Source organism: Solea solea, chromosome 10, assembly GCF_958295425.1.
Source record: "Solea solea chromosome 10, fSolSol10.1, whole genome shotgun sequence".
Taxonomy (NCBI): Eukaryota; Metazoa; Chordata; class Actinopteri; order Pleuronectiformes; family Soleidae; genus Solea; species Solea solea.
This window is the reverse complement of record NC_081143.1, coordinates 29,695,067-29,710,516: the sequence shown is the minus strand read 5'-3', so window position 1 is coordinate 29,710,516 and position 15,450 is coordinate 29,695,067. Positions and strand designations below refer to the sequence as shown.

The window sequence follows — 15,450 nt, the reverse complement described above, 5'->3', positions numbered from 1 at the left end:
AATCGCTGATTTCCACTATGGAATTTAGTGTGAAGTGAAGAAAAAACAGGTTTTAGCCACTTAATAAAAGACTTCTACGTCAGTGTAGTCTCTGATTTCTACTTCACATGTTTGCGTCTTTATCTGCCTGTGAGACAGACTTTTCCAACAGGAAACTAAAGTTTATAAACCACTCACTCTTCCACACCAAAGCTCATAGAGAAAATCAATGATTTTAGCTGGCGGGGACACAGGAGCTGCTGGTCCTCTGCTGCTTCGTGTCGTCACTTTGTGTCACTGAGATCAATCTGAACAAAGTTTTTTAAATGCTCAAATTTAAAAGTTCAAATGTCATAAAATAAGACATTTGAACTTAATGATGGTGGCAGACGGATGTATAGAACAGTTCATTATTTGGCAGACTGTCTCTTGGTGGATGTATAGAACAGTTCATTATTTGGCAGACTGTCTGTTGGTGGATGTATAGAACAGTTCAGGGGGTGGAGTGGCTCAGTGGTTAAGACCCTACCTTGTGTACCAAAGACATCATGGTCGCAAGTTCGATTCCACCCCTGGCTAATTGTACTTGATCCATTGTAAGTCGCTTTGGATAAAAGCGTCTGCTAATTGACATGTAATGTGAAGTTCATTATTTGGCAGACTGTCTCTTGGTGGATGTATAGAACAGTTCAGTATTTGGTCAGTTTGATGCTGATTTTAAAGAACAGCTCACTATTTGGCATATATGGAATGTTTAAACTAATATAAGTAAAAGTCCTGGGTTTAAAAACAAAAAGCTTCTGTTTTTTTCTTTTTTTATTGTATAAAAATGCATCATTTAATTAAAGATGTGTGATTTTAGCTAATGCTAAAGCTAAAGACAGATCTGAGAGAAGATGATGGAAGAAAGAGAAGATAAGCAGGGACTTCCCTGCACCTCCATCATCATCATCATCATCTGCAGGGAGGGAAAACACACACACACACACTTACACACACACACTCTCACACACACAGGCAGAGCCTCCCACACACACACACACACACACAGTGCTGAGCGCTAACACACGGCTTTAAACAGCTTCACACGAGACAAAGGGAGAGTTTGTGTCGACATGGAGGAAAACATGGACGAGTCTCAGAGCCAGAAAGGTCAGAAAATAACATTCTTTCCTTCATTTTAATCCCTTCATCATCACATACACACACCTTTGGTTTTTTTTATTATAATCTGCAATTTACTGTTCAACATCACCCCCGTGTGTGTATGGGTGTGTCTGTGTTTCTTATTTAATGTGTGAGGAAAAATAGAATAGAATTTTATTTTGTAGGAGCTGTGGTTTGTGTGTGTGTGTGCAGGAGAATGAAAGCATTATGTTTGGGCAGAGGGTGAGGATGAAAGGATGAGGAGCTGTTGGCAGACACGGTGTTGTTTTGGAGGCTGGATGAACAGATAGACGACAGACGGATGCAAGGATGGATGGAGGTGGGAGTGGCAGGGGGGAGGGTGTGTGTGTGTGTGTGTGTGTGGTGGGGGGTTGAAGATTTAAAAAAAAAATCAAAGCATTGAAGTGAAAACAGAAAGAAAATCTCAGCAGTGATTGATTCACTGCTGAGATTTTCTTTGTTTGCCTCCATTGTTGATGCTTCACAATTGTCTGAACCTCTTCTCCTCTCCTCTCCTCTCCTCTCCTTCTCTCCACTCCTCTCCTCTCATCTCATCTCCTGGCACTCTCTTTCCCTCCATTTTTTCACTCCCTCTGCAGACCTGGTTAGGGTTATCCTTTTCATTTCTGATTTTCAAACCACTCTTTCTTCGTCTTCTTTTCATCCGTCCTTCTGTCTCCACTTCTTTCCTCTAACATCTACTTTCACTCATCCCTCCCTCTCTCTCCCTCCCTCACCCTCTCTCTCTCCCTCCCTCAATTTTTGTTGCTGTTTGTCTTTTTTTCTGAGTTTAATTTAAACAATGATTTTATCGCATTTGTCGTCAATAGTAAAAATGGGCGTGTCCTCGTTTCTTTAGTGTGAAATAAATAAAAAAGTAACAGCTGATGATGATTTTTTCACACACACGCAGATGCACACGCACACCTGCACACACACACACAATCACGCACACATGCAGACGTGCACACATGCACATTAGTGATTTGAATGTGGTTTTAATTTTGATGATCGTCGATCGTCTCCATGGTAACGCTGTTGGGAATTATTTTTTTTCCAGTGAAAGGAAATGGATTTGAGCCAATCAGAGGACTTTTTCTTAATAAATAAATAAATCAGAGAAAAATCATTTATTTTACACCTTTTTCAAAGGGAGCGTGGCCTGGGTTTAAAGAAGAGGCCATTTTTCTTTGACATAAAAACAATTCATAAAAAGATAAAAATAACTTTTTACAGAAGCAACACAAAAGTCAGATTTAACAGCCGTTCAGTTTAGAAACAAATTTAAATTTTTCAAATTTTCATTTTTCTAACCACTAATAGAAAGTAACTTAATGCAGAAAGAAGCCGTCGATAATAAATCACTTTGAGACAAACTGAGATACTGTAGAGACACAGACACACACACGCACACACAGAGACACAGAGACAGACACAGACACACAGAGACAGAGAGACACACAGTGACACAGACACAGAGAGACTTGTCCCATAACAAAGCAGTGAAGCATTGAAGGATCATGGGAAATGTTGTTTGTTTCTTCTCTACCTGTGAAACTTTAACGTGGTCCTCCTTTATAATCTATTAAAGAGGCCAATTAACACTGTGTTTGTATGTATCTGCGTCATTACCTTGTTTATGAAGCCCTAAAAGTCCATAACAACCAGTTCAGCCACTGCTGAGAGCGCAGGTTTGATTGTTTTCCTGAGCTCTACGAAGCGGAACCGGACTTCCGCTAACCTCAACGGCAAATTTCACAACTCCTCTAAACAGCAACGCCTCCTAGTCCGGGCACTAGAGTCCCGGAACATCCTTTCAGCCGTAGAAGAAGAAGAACTACTCTTGTTGTAGCTGCTGAACTCCATACAACCGATATACTCAGCAGCTACAACAAGAGTAGTTCTTCTTCTTCTTCTTCTACGGTTGAAAGTAGCAATATAAAGCAGGACACAGCACCAAACTTCACCTAAAGGAAGGATCAGTGCCAACAATACGTATATTACAATTCTTACAAACCGTAAAACTGTCTTTGTGTGCTTGTGTAACATGTACGCTACCCTAGTAAAGCACAGTTAGCTCAACAGATAGCTATTATTTAGATATGTTATAGGTTCAAAAGACTAAGTTTGGGCTAGGTTCAGAAGCCTAAGTCTGACAGGAGTGGAGAGGAAGACAGAGCGCAGTTTAGTTTTGGTGACACTATATAATTGTGAGCCATAACCATGAAAATATTTAACAACAAAAAACACAAATGGCCATTCATACACAACACAATATGTACAGTTCATACCATATATACATTTTGACAGTAACTAAATTTAGGGAAAAAGTCTGTATTGAGGGGTGAATGTACTGTATGTAATGTATATGTGGGCTGTTAATGGATTGCAAGGGCAGAAAGAGGAGCCTCCTACCAGCCCGAACAGAGCAGTGGAGGTTCAGTTGATCTTTCGAACGATCTTCAAAGTTGTCTATACCTCTAGCTCCCCATCAACCTGGCCAATTCCGTGATTCAATCAGCCTAGCTCTCCGAATCGGACGATCAGCGGCTCCGGTAGTCGGCTCCTGCAGCAAACATTTCCCCTGACATGCTCCTCTCACTGCTTCCGGCAGCAAGCCCCAACGGAGTTATGTTTCAGTGGTACGGCGGTAAGGTGCGACGTCATTACGTAGTGGCGCGACCTAATGACGTAGCGATGCAACGTAATGACGCACGGCATCACAAAAGGGGATAATAACAATAATAAAGGGTTTCTTCACCCGGGTTACACTTGTTCTGTCATTTAGCATTAGCGATAGCCGGCTACAGGCTAAGCTACACGCTAAATGAGACGCTATGCTCGTGTTTCATTTGCATGTGTGTTTATCATCTCGGTAACCACAGCGCTATCGAAGCTCCAGGCTCCTGCAGCAGTCTTTCACTTGTCACAGGGTCCTCTGACTCTGGGTCAGACTCCGGGTCAAATACGTAAGGGATTATAGCATTACTCAATGTTTTTGATAATTGCTAGTGGTGCATCCGCCTTTCCAGAGGGGAAGCCGTGGGTCTGAGAGCTGACGTGCCAATGACGTCACTTCCAGGTAACTGGCCAATCACAAGACAGTCCGTGTTCTGCGGGTGTGATTTTGAGCCACATTTATGATTTAATGTTTATGGGGTTTTTTGTGTGAAAGAGATTATAAAATGTAACATGTTACCAACATTAAAAGGTCATAGGTCAGGTCAGAAAATAAGATGTACAATTAAACAACTCAAATAGATTAAGTGTCCAATATAAAGTAAATTAAAAATATAACACAATAAAAACATTTCAATTCAGTTTTATCTGTGTATAATCTAAAGGTGTATTTGTTACAATATTTTACCAATTCTTGAAATCTTCTGTTTACATTCAGGTTTTTGTTTTTGTTTTATTTGAGCACAAATGAGCCATTTACATTGGCTCGTTTGTAGCAATTTCATGTTTGCAAGTACACCGCCATACCTCAGATATAAGTGAGATAGGACCATGCTATGGCCTCATTAATAATATAATATTTCCCTACATGAACCTGCTGTCCCACATTTTACCAGGTCTTTGATGAGGATTATAACACACACACACACACACACACACACACACAAACCTGTTAGTATATATTAGTCAGGACACCTCATAGAGCCTTAAACCCTAGAACCAGGTCTTAACCCTGAAAAAAGGTGTGTGTGTGTGTGTGTGTGTGTGAGTCATCATGCTGCTCAGGTTTAATTGACCAGTATTGTTGCCATGCCAACTGGGGTGTGGCAGGAGGCTGCTGACCCACTTTGCCTGTAGTGTTGTCATGGCAACAGCAGGGGCTCCTGCCAGTGTTCTACAGTCACACACACACACACACACATATATCACTCTTATGTGTTGCGATAACACAGAGTCTGGTTGTCATGACGAACAACGTAAGAAAAAAGATTGACGTACACTTTCAGTGTTGTCACGGGAACAGAGGAACTAAAATGGCTGACATGAGCTCGGTAGGAAGAAGAAGAAGGTTCCATTTTACAGATGACTCTATTTAATAAATCATCACAGCTACGACTTAACAGCTAACAGCTGCTACACACACACACACACACACACACACAAACCCGGTCCTCACGAGGCAGAACCTCATTTGTGAATTAAGTTTAGGACTAAGATTTGACTTGTTGTGGACTTGTGGTTGTCCTGGTCAATGCTAGTCAGGCGAGAACTGACGAGCATTGACCAGGAGTTCACCAGGAAAATCAGCTCCGCAACTGTGTAATCCCAGCTGTCACCTACACACTACTATTAGGGACTATTAAATGAAAAATAACACATACACATACACAAAAAACTGCCAGTGGGGTGCCACGACTGGCTCTAGGTCGACTTGGAAAAGCTCAGGGTGAAGGTGGCAGGCGGCCGTCTGCTTTACACTAACCCTTACCCCTAACCCAGACCTCGCCGCTTGCCGGGGATGTGGGCGTGTACTTGCAGCGCCGCTCCGTCTCCTGCCCCAAAAAAATTTTTTCTCATTAATGATAAATTGTTAAAAAGTGATGAGGACAAAAGTGTTGATCATAAATAGTGCTGGGGACATACAAGGACAGGCGAGGCATACTTTTTTATTAATGCTGGCTAAGTTTTAAACTGAAAATGAAACCCTGCTAAACCAAAACCAGATGTTGATTGATTCATACCTTTCAATTTGAAACCCTGGCAGTTGCATATTCGTTGTCAGGATGGGATTTTTCCTGTCAACAGGATTTCCTGTTTTTATGACTTCCTTTTCTGACCTTATACTTACCTCAAGTAAGTCCTCTTGGGACATATGTTCGTACATATCATACTTGCCTGTATAAAGGAGTTTATTACAGCCTTATATAAAATCAACAATAATGATGATAATAATATTAATGCAAACAGAGCATCCATATCGGAATAGTATCGGCAGATATCCAAATTTAGGTATCGGGATCAAATCGGAAGTGAAAAAAAGTGGATTGGTGCATTCCTAATCTATGTCACATGATCATATCTTTATCTCATTGTTAGACAGACTTTTCCAATGGAAAACTGAAGTTTGTAAACCACTCACTTGCCCACACCAAAGCCCATAGAGAAAATCAGTGATTTTAGCTGCGGGGACACAGGAACTGCTGGTCCTCTGCTGCCTCGTGTGGTCACTTTGTGTCACTGAGGTCAATCTGAACGAAGAATTTCTAATACTGAAGTGACAAAATCATACATTTGAACTTAGTGATGGAGGCAGTGGATCTTACAGAGAAACTTCAGGTTTAAACGTGACAGAAAGCTTTTTTATCAAAGTTTTCAGTTGTTGTTTTTGTGTGATTGTGATCTTTCCCTGTGACTGCGATCTTTCCCTGTGACTGCGATCTTTCCCAGTAAACACAAACTTCACTCAGGCCACATGGTGGTGTAGTGCTTAGCACTCTTGCCTTGCAGCGAGAAGACCAGGGTTCGAGCCCCGGTTGGAACAAGGGCCTTTCTGCATGGAGTTTGCATGTTCTCCCCGTGTGTGCGTGCGTTCTCTCCGGGTTCTCCGGCTTCCTCCCACAGTCCAAAAACATGTAATGTGGGTAAATTGGACACTAACCATAGGAGTGAGTGTGAGAGTAAATGGTTGATTGTCTCTATCTGTGTGTTGCCCTGCGATGGACTGGCGAACTGTCCAGCACCCCCTTCTACTTCTGGTGAAGGATAAAGCGGTAGATGGTGATGATGACTGACTGACAAACTTCTCTCAGATTATTTACATCAGACTGTGTGTGTGTCTCTGTGTGTGTGTAGGTTGTAAGGAGTGCTGTGAGCGATGTGTGGGCAGTTTACCCTGGGCGTCGCTCATCGCCACCGTCCTCCTCTACATGGGCGTGGCCTTGTTCTGCGGGTGTGGCCATGAGGCTTTAAGTGGCACCGTCAGCATCCTCTACAACTATTTTGACGTCATCAAAGCTCCTGAAGGATCACTGGATGTGTTCACCATGTGAGTGAGCACATTATTCACCCTGTCACACACTGATCACTGGACGTGTTCACCATGAGAGTGAGCACATTATTCATCCTGTCACACACTGATCACTGGACGTGTTCACCATGTGAGTGAGCACATTATTCACCCTGTCACACACTGATTACTGGACGTGTTCACCATGTGAGTGAGCACATTATTCACCCTTACACACTCTCTTGTTTTATTAAAATGATATAAATCATGTTTACTGTCAAACTTAAAAAATAGATGTTTTCATGTGTTCATCAGTTAGAGAGTGATTCCTCATTGTGTCCACAGCATTGACATCCTGCAGTACCTCATCTATGGTCTGGCTGCTGGCTTCTTCGTGTTTGGAGTGTTGCTGTTGGTTGAAGGTTTCTTCACCACTGGAGCCATCAGAGATCTGTACGGAGAGTTTAAGATCACCGCCTGTGGACGCTGCCTCACTGCATTTGTAAGACAGAAACTTAAAGCCCTGAAACTCACCTGTGAAGTGATATAACATTTAAATGTGTGTGTGTGTGCAGCTCATGTTCCTGGCCTACCTGTTCTTCCTGGTGTGGTTGGGAGTGACGGCGTTCACCAGTCTGCCCGTCTTCATGTACTTCAACGTCTGGTCCATGTGTCAGAACAGCAGCCTGGTGGAAGGAGGGAAGTTCTGCCTGGACCTGCGTCAGTTTGGTACGTGACCGTCAGTTCACATGGAACCACTGTTGCGTCACCTGATACACACGTGTACAGACTTCACCAACAGGAAACCACTCACTCTCCTACACCAAACCCCATAGAGAAAATCAGTGATGTTAGCTCAAGGGGACACAGGAGCTGCTGGTCCTCTGCTGCCTCGTGTGGTCACTTTGTGTCACTTAGTTAAATCGAAACAAATGATTCCAAACACTGAAGTGACAAAATAAGACATTTGAACTTTGTGATAGAGGCAACAGTGATTCAACTACTCCTGTGTGAGATGTTAAAAACATTGATTTTCTCTATGCGGTTTGGTGTGGGAGAGTGAGTGGTTTACAAACCTCCGTTTCCCTGTACTTGAGCCGTTTGTATGTAACATAAATCAATGGGATAAATCAATGTCTGTTGCACTTGTATAAACATGACGACACAAAATGGCAGCCTCCATAAAGCAAGACCCTGAAACTACATATAAAATTGTGATGCTGCAATAACCACATTATTGTTTATTTTAAACATGTTGACAGAGTGAGGTGAAAGAAGACGGTCAGGTGTAAACTGGCAGATGGAAAAACCTGTGTGTGCTCACAGTTTCAGCCAAATCACAGGTTGAGTTCCCACAGCGAGCCATGTGCTCAGGAGGAGATACAGTCATGTGACCATCTGAGTTGTGTGTGTCACAGCACTGCCCTCTGCTGTCCAAACTAGAAAACTGCAACTAGATCTGACAGTTAAAAAAAAAATTATTTTGAAGAAAAAGATGTCTGAAATGTGAGATTTTAAGAATCTCCACCAGGGGGCGACTCCACTGCTTTAAGGACAGTTTGATCTTATGAACTTTATTTAAAAACCTGTGGTTGACAAGAAGCTGATTTTAACAGTGATGATGAGGATAATGATGATGGTGATGGTGAAGATGATGATGAAGATAATGGAGTTGAAGAAGATGATGATGATGAAGGTGATGATGATGGTTATGGTGAAGATGGTGATGATGAAGATGTTTCTCTCTGTGTTCTCTGTGAAGGAGCAGTTACCATCTCTGAGGAGAAGAAAGTGTGTGCAGGATCTGAGAAGTTCTTGAAGATGTGTGACTCCAACGAGGTAAGAGGAGGAAGAGGGGGATAAAGAGGAGGATGAAGAGGAAGATGCGGATAAAGAGGAGGAGGAAGATGAGGATAAAGAGGAGGATAAAGAGGAGGAGGAAGATGATAAACAGGACGATGCAGATAAAGAGGGGGAAGATGCAGATAAAGAGTAGGAAGAGGAGGATAAGGAGGAGGAGGATAAAGAGGAGGAAGATGAGGAGGAAGATGAGGATGAGTTTTGTAAATTTCTCCAGATGAAATTTATTTGTGATTTACATCAAAACTTTTATAATAACTCTGTGTGTGTGTGTGCGTGTGTGTGTGTGTGTGCGCGTGTGTGTGTTACAGCTGGACATGACCTTCCATCTGTTTGTTTGTGCTCTGGCAGGAGCAGGAGCTGCTGTCATCGCCATGGTGAGAACATTCACACACACATATACTGTATATACACATGTGTATACATATGTGTATATGTATGTATATATATATATATATATATATATACATATATATATATTTACTGTCTGATCCTTTCAGCTCAATGCTCCCTTCTGGAAAGGGTAACCAGAACAAGTGTGGCGGGTACAACTCGACTGTCTTTCTGAAGCTTTATTCCACATACACAGTTAGCGGTAGCTAGACAGCAGTTAAACAGCAGTTAGACAGCAGTCAGTTAGTAGTTAGACAGCAGTCCGTTAGAAGTTAGTTAGTTAGACAGTAAGTAGTTAGTTAGTTAGACAGCAGTCTGTTAGGTTGTAAAACCGACAAGTCGTACAGGTTCTAATGATAGATTGCTTTAAAAGCACGCACAAAGGTAATATATAACAAAAAAGGGCTTTGACAATGCATCTTAAAGGCACTTTAAAAGCAACAGTGTTTGATACCAATTACAACAATAAACAGATAAATAGAATGATAGCTTTGCCTGCTAGAAAGTTCTACAATATATATATGTATATATAGGAGGAGGAGTGAGGGGGTGTGGCCTGGTAGTGAAATCTGACACTGAGTTGGATCTGTGTGAGAGACGACAGAGAGACATTTACAGTGTTTACAGTCTTTTTACCAGTTCTTACTGTAAATAAAGGTACATTTAGACTAATTTTGTAGAGATTTAAAATGTGTATCTTGACTTCTCCCCCTCCCAGGTCCACTTCCTGATGGCTCTGGCTGCCAACTGGGGCTACCTGAAGGACGCCAGCCGGATGCAGAAGTATGAGGACATCAAGTCCAAGGAGGAGCAGGAGCTGCATGACATCCACTCGACACGCTCCAAAGAACGACTCAACGCATACACATAAACACACACACACACAAACACGTCCTCAACGTGTCTGCTGTAGATCAGTGTCAACACTTTAACGTAAAAAAAGCTAAAAAAAAAAGAGTTTTCAAATAAAAATATTATCGTAGCATATTTTCAGAATTCATCAGGACCAGAATCTACGACGGTCCTTGAATGCAACAGTTAGAGCGGCTGCAGAATCACAGTCTTTGTCAAATCTACGTCCGATTTACGTCAAATCTATTTTTTTGCATCTTGTAAAGCTAAATGTTTGCGTACTGGACCTTTAAAAAAAAAAAACAACAACAATCTAAAACTAAAAGACAAGAAACATTGTTTTTGAAAAAAAAACACAAGACGAGAAACAAAATAATTTTTTTGAAAGACAAAAATGTGACGTCGCAAAAAAGATAAATGACGACAAACATTATCACGATATTTCCCATAAAATGTCAGGATGATCTACAGCAGACACACACACACACACACACACTTAGATGTGGCTGAATGGTCGTGTACTGTAGGTGGCGCTGTCGTGCGGTGCTGTGTCATGATGCCGTGTTGTGTCGTTTTTCGCCACTTTATGACAAGTCATGGTTTCAGCAGAGGAAACGTTGTACCTGTTGGTACAAACATGGGTAGCTTTGCTCATTTTTTTGCCCCTTCCTATTTTCCCTCTGGCCCCTCCCCCTCATCTTCTTCTTCAGTTTCACCTGTTGTTCTTCACAATTTTTTTTTTAAATATGAAAATGTGAACATTTACGAATGACGTCATAACAGATTTGTCGCCATTTTAAAAGTGAAAAAACGGGGTTTATTTGTGTCGCCCATCACCCCTCTTTATATAAACGTGAACCAGCACATCGCAACAGCACAATGTCTTTTTAATGCGTCGTCTTTTTCTCATACGACTTTTTATTTTTTTCACGATTTCTCTTGATTTTTCACATGTTTTTTATATCAGTGTTGTCAACGTGTGATTTTAACATCGGGGAAATATTTTAAACAGAGACCAGGTGTTGTTGGGGGGAGGGGTTTGTGGGTGGGGGCAGGGTTTCTATCTCTTTTACATCGTCATGTAATAATTCAGCATTTCTGCACACACACACACACACATGTTTCAGCCCGATAATGTGACCAAACGTTACAGGCGCTAAAATGTATCTTTACTGACGTGACCCACACTGCGGGGGGTTCACCGTTAGAATGCAGCTGTGAAGAGTTTGATTCCTTTGGAGTTTGTGTTTTTTTAGACAGCCAGTGATGCTACAGCTAATAAGCTAACAGTGTTTCTCACGTTATCGCGTTACTTCACGTTTGAAACAGATGTTGAATTAACAAACTTCTAATTTCTGACAAAAAAGGCGCGAAAAGACAAAAGTAGTACAAGAAAACGAAAAAGATAACGTAATTAAGACGCTAACGTGACGAAAAAGTCAGCTACCGCCCATAGACACGCTCAGAGGAACACATGATATAAACGAAACAAAATGAATGCCTTGTTATGCTTTCAGTTGCAGAAAGAAGTCGGAATTCTGAGATTAAAGTGGGAATTCTGAGCGAAAAAAGTCAGAATTCTGAGATTGCGGTCAGAATTCTGAGATTTAATTCATAGATTTAAATCAAAATTCTGAGATTAAAGTGGGAAATCTGAGAAAACAACATTATAATTATAAATAAATTATCATTATTATTATTTTCGAATGCAGAAAATTTTCTTTTTATCTTAAAACGTGAATTTGGATTCATAAAAACTTGTGTGTCACCAGCATTCTGTTCGGATTAATTTAAACTGTTTTAAACTTTAACTGTTTTGTTGACAATAAGAACACGATGATCGTATGTATGACGTCGTGGTTGTCGACGTGATTCTCTATCGGCCAGTAGAGAAGATGAAGATGATGAAGATAACGGGTTTGATTTAATGAGACTACCAGCACACACCCACATACACACACACACACGTACACACACGCACACACACACACATCACCCCACTGAGCCATAATTACTTTTCACTGAAATTGTTTTCAACTTTGAAACTTTTTAAATGTAAAATCATTTGAGGAAAAAAATGAAATGCGAATTTTTCTTCTTAAACTTGTGTGTGTGTGTGTGCGCGTGCACAGTATAAAGCACTGTACCTGCATTAACTCAAACTGTATAAAGATATGATTCATTTATGTGAAAACTGGAGGTGAGCGGCGTCAGTGAGACTGGACGAGGCCACCAAAGTCCAAAATTTCCCAGAATTCTACTTCCTATGAAAGCTGCATTTACACATATACTCACACAAACTGTGTATTTACAGAAGAGGATTAGGAGATTAAAGTGAGAATTCTGAGATTTTTTTTAATTCAGAATTCCAAGACATTAATGTAGGAAAAGTCAGAATTCTAGTAGAGAAATCAGTATTATGTGATTAAATTCTCAGACTACACTCAAAATTCCAAGATTAAAGTCATAATTCAAAGAAGAAAAATCTAAATTCAGAGATTGAAGTAAAAATTCCAAGATTAATGTGGGAATTCTGAAATTAAAGTTGAAATTAAGACAGAGGGGTAGTCAGAATTCTTATATTAAAGTTGGAGATGGAATTTTGTTATTAAAGTTGGATTTCTGAGATAAAATAGGAATTCGGAGGGTTGGAATTCTGAGATTGAAGTCGGAATTCTGAGATTAAAATCACAAACGGCAGAAATGCATGTGTTTTGTAAATGCAGCTGAATTTGACACAAAATAACAAAAGAAAGAAATGACAGAGTGGTGCATTCTTATTATTGTTGTTGTCAAGGAAGAGTGGGCGTGGTCCAGACTTGCGGTTCAGGAAACGTCAGTATTTTTACAGTAACAGTAATCTGTCATTTAATTGCCTGACAACAGATCAGTGGATGTCTTTTTATCAGTGTTTTTAATCTCAGATCAAAGAAAAAATATGTTTTTGTGGCACTGACTGACCATTGTGAGCTCTCTCTCTCTCTCTCTGTCTGTCCCCCTCTCCCTCTCTCTCTCTCCCTCTCACTCTCTTTCCCTCTCTCTCTGTCTGTCCCCCTCTCCCTCTCTCTTTGTGTATAGTCTAACATTGGTTATAATCTGAAGAAATAACAAAGATGAAAGTGAATGAATTCATAATAATGAAGATAATCTTATACAAGGTATACAAAAGAAAAAACCTTCAAAAAAAAAGCCAGTGAATTTAGTTGTTGTGTGTGGCATGGTTATGCATTTAATGGTCATTATTTGACAATTAAAACAAAAAGAAAACAGAAAAATATTTATGATTTTTTTTCTCTGCCTCTTGCTAATGGTGTTGCTAAGATAGCTTGCTCGCTCAGTTGTTTACCACCACAGCAGTTTATTATCGTAGCAGTTAAAAAACAAACAAAATCAAGACGTTAAAAACAAACAAAAAATTTCCTCTTTCAAGTGCATGAATCTCTGACTGCGAATCATTTGTTCATCATTGTTTATGCTAATAAAGCCCATTTGCAGATGTGGTGTAATGAATCAGCCCACATTTTACTGCTCATGTCCTCTATGTCCTCACACTGGATGTCTTTATTTTAGGCTCCGCTCACATGACAATGTTGCTGAGTCCGCGATCTCTCACATTTGTTTTCATGTTGCTGCTGCTGGGGGTATTTTGGGTCAACATCTTCTCCTACACTTATAACATAAACAACCAACAACATAAACGAGAACGGGCACAGCAGAAACAAGAGCTGAAACAACATAAACAAGAGCGGGAACAACGTAAACGAGAGCTGAAACAACGTAAACGAGAGCCAAACGAGAGCAGAAATGAAAGCGAAAACAATGTAAGCCAGTGGAAACAACGTAAACGAGAGCCGAAACGAGACATAGGGGTTAGGGTTAGGGTCAACATAGCTAAGAATTGCCAGACTTAGGTGTAAGCTTGAAGCTTGACTAAGCTCCACTTCCCAATCTAGCTCCAAGGCGTTCCATCAAGTGAAATCAGATGGCTCCACCTGACGCTTAGTCAAGCCTCACCTGTTAAGCCTCAACTTCTGCACGCCCACAGGGAAAATAAAAAGCCCATTCTAGTCGAGCGCGGAAACTGTGAAAAATGCCGAAAAGCAAGAGGAAAAGAACGTGCAGAGATGTTCTCCGCAGCGGAGCAAACCCTCATCATGGAGGTATATGAGGATTACAGCCACATAATCTGAAAGAAGGGCAATACCGCGGCAATCAATAAAGCGAGGGATGTGGCGTGGCAGAATATTGGCGACAGGCTGAATGCGTAAGTGACAAAGACAATGAAGTATTTCAGCATCATCATGTTATATAAATCCTCCATCAAAGGGACAAAATATATGTAGACAATAATCTACCAATTGATTTCTTGATGGTTTTTGTTTTAAACTAATCAGTTATGTGGACCTATTAATGCAACCAAAGCCCTAAAATGAAAAGGAAAATCCCCAAAGAACAAAAAGACAGCCCTAATAAGTAACATTCATATGAATTAAAATAGCATTATTGTTTCACTGCAATTTATGTGAAATTCTCCATATTTTATCATTTGGTAGCACTAATAGCAATGTTAGAAAGTGATATTCATCACATTTCAACTGATTGTTATGCAAATCGATGGGATAGCTTTCATTTATTTCCTGCATGGCCAATTGTATAGAATTGATATCCTTTTCATTTAAGCCTGTCATTTTTACATGCTGTATTTGTGCTACTTCTGTATTTTGTCCCAGATGCTATATGTTGAATTGTTGTATTTTCATTTTATTTTATGTAAAGCACTTTGAATCACCTTGTGCTAAAATGTGCTATATAAAGTTGCCTTGCCTACATTTTTGATAATAATAGGCTACATTTAATCAAAGTATTTTACATGACTCATCACATTTATCATACAATTGATGGTAGATTATTACATGACGAAATGCAATGTTGGTTATCATTCTATAGGAAATAATCATATGACAGATCTATTGATTATTTATGTAGAATCATTTTAGCAAATTAAGCAATTCAATGGAGGCGAGGACCCCATTACAGTAAGTGAATGCAGGTGACAGCAAATCAATCATCTAATTGTGGTTTGGTGTACACATTCAATCTTTGATTTTCAATGCCTCAATTTCTTTTTATTATATTTTTTGTTAATTTGTTTAATTTTGTATTTATCTGTGTCTTATTTTTTATTATATTTTATTTGGGTGATAATGTTCTTTCATGTACTTGTATATAATATA

General features: G+C 40.1%; 1 protein-coding gene across 1 annotated transcript; it reads left to right on the top strand.

Annotated features, from left to right (window-relative positions):
* The first annotated feature begins 975 nt into the window (after positions 1-975).
* Positions 976-13,726, top strand: LOC131466629 (neuronal membrane glycoprotein M6-a-like). The gene is made up of 7 exons (XM_058640015.1): positions 976-1,131; positions 6,958-7,150; positions 7,457-7,613; positions 7,687-7,840; positions 8,874-8,950; positions 9,283-9,348; positions 10,083-13,726. Exons 1-7 carry the CDS (start codon positions 1,095-1,097, stop codon positions 10,233-10,235), a joined length of 837 nt encoding a protein of 278 aa, XP_058495998.1. The 5' UTR covers positions 976-1,094; the 3' UTR covers positions 10,236-13,726.
* The last annotated feature ends 1,724 nt before the right edge of the window (positions 13,727-15,450 follow it).

What these genes read in the sequence shown, in the direction of transcription:
- LOC131466629 (XM_058640015.1), top strand. Translation starts at nt 1,095, where the DNA reads ATGGAGGAAAACATGGACGAGTCTCAGAGCCAGAAAG. An exon ending in CGAGTCTCAGAGCCAGAAAG is followed by an intron (nt 1,132 to 6,957) that starts GTCAGAAAATAA and finishes GTGTGTGTGTAG; the next exon opens with GTTGTAAGGAGTGCTGTGAG. An exon ending in GAGCTGCTGTCATCGCCATG is followed by an intron (nt 9,349 to 10,082) that starts GTGAGAACATTC and finishes TCCCCCTCCCAG; the next exon opens with GTCCACTTCCTGATGGCTCT.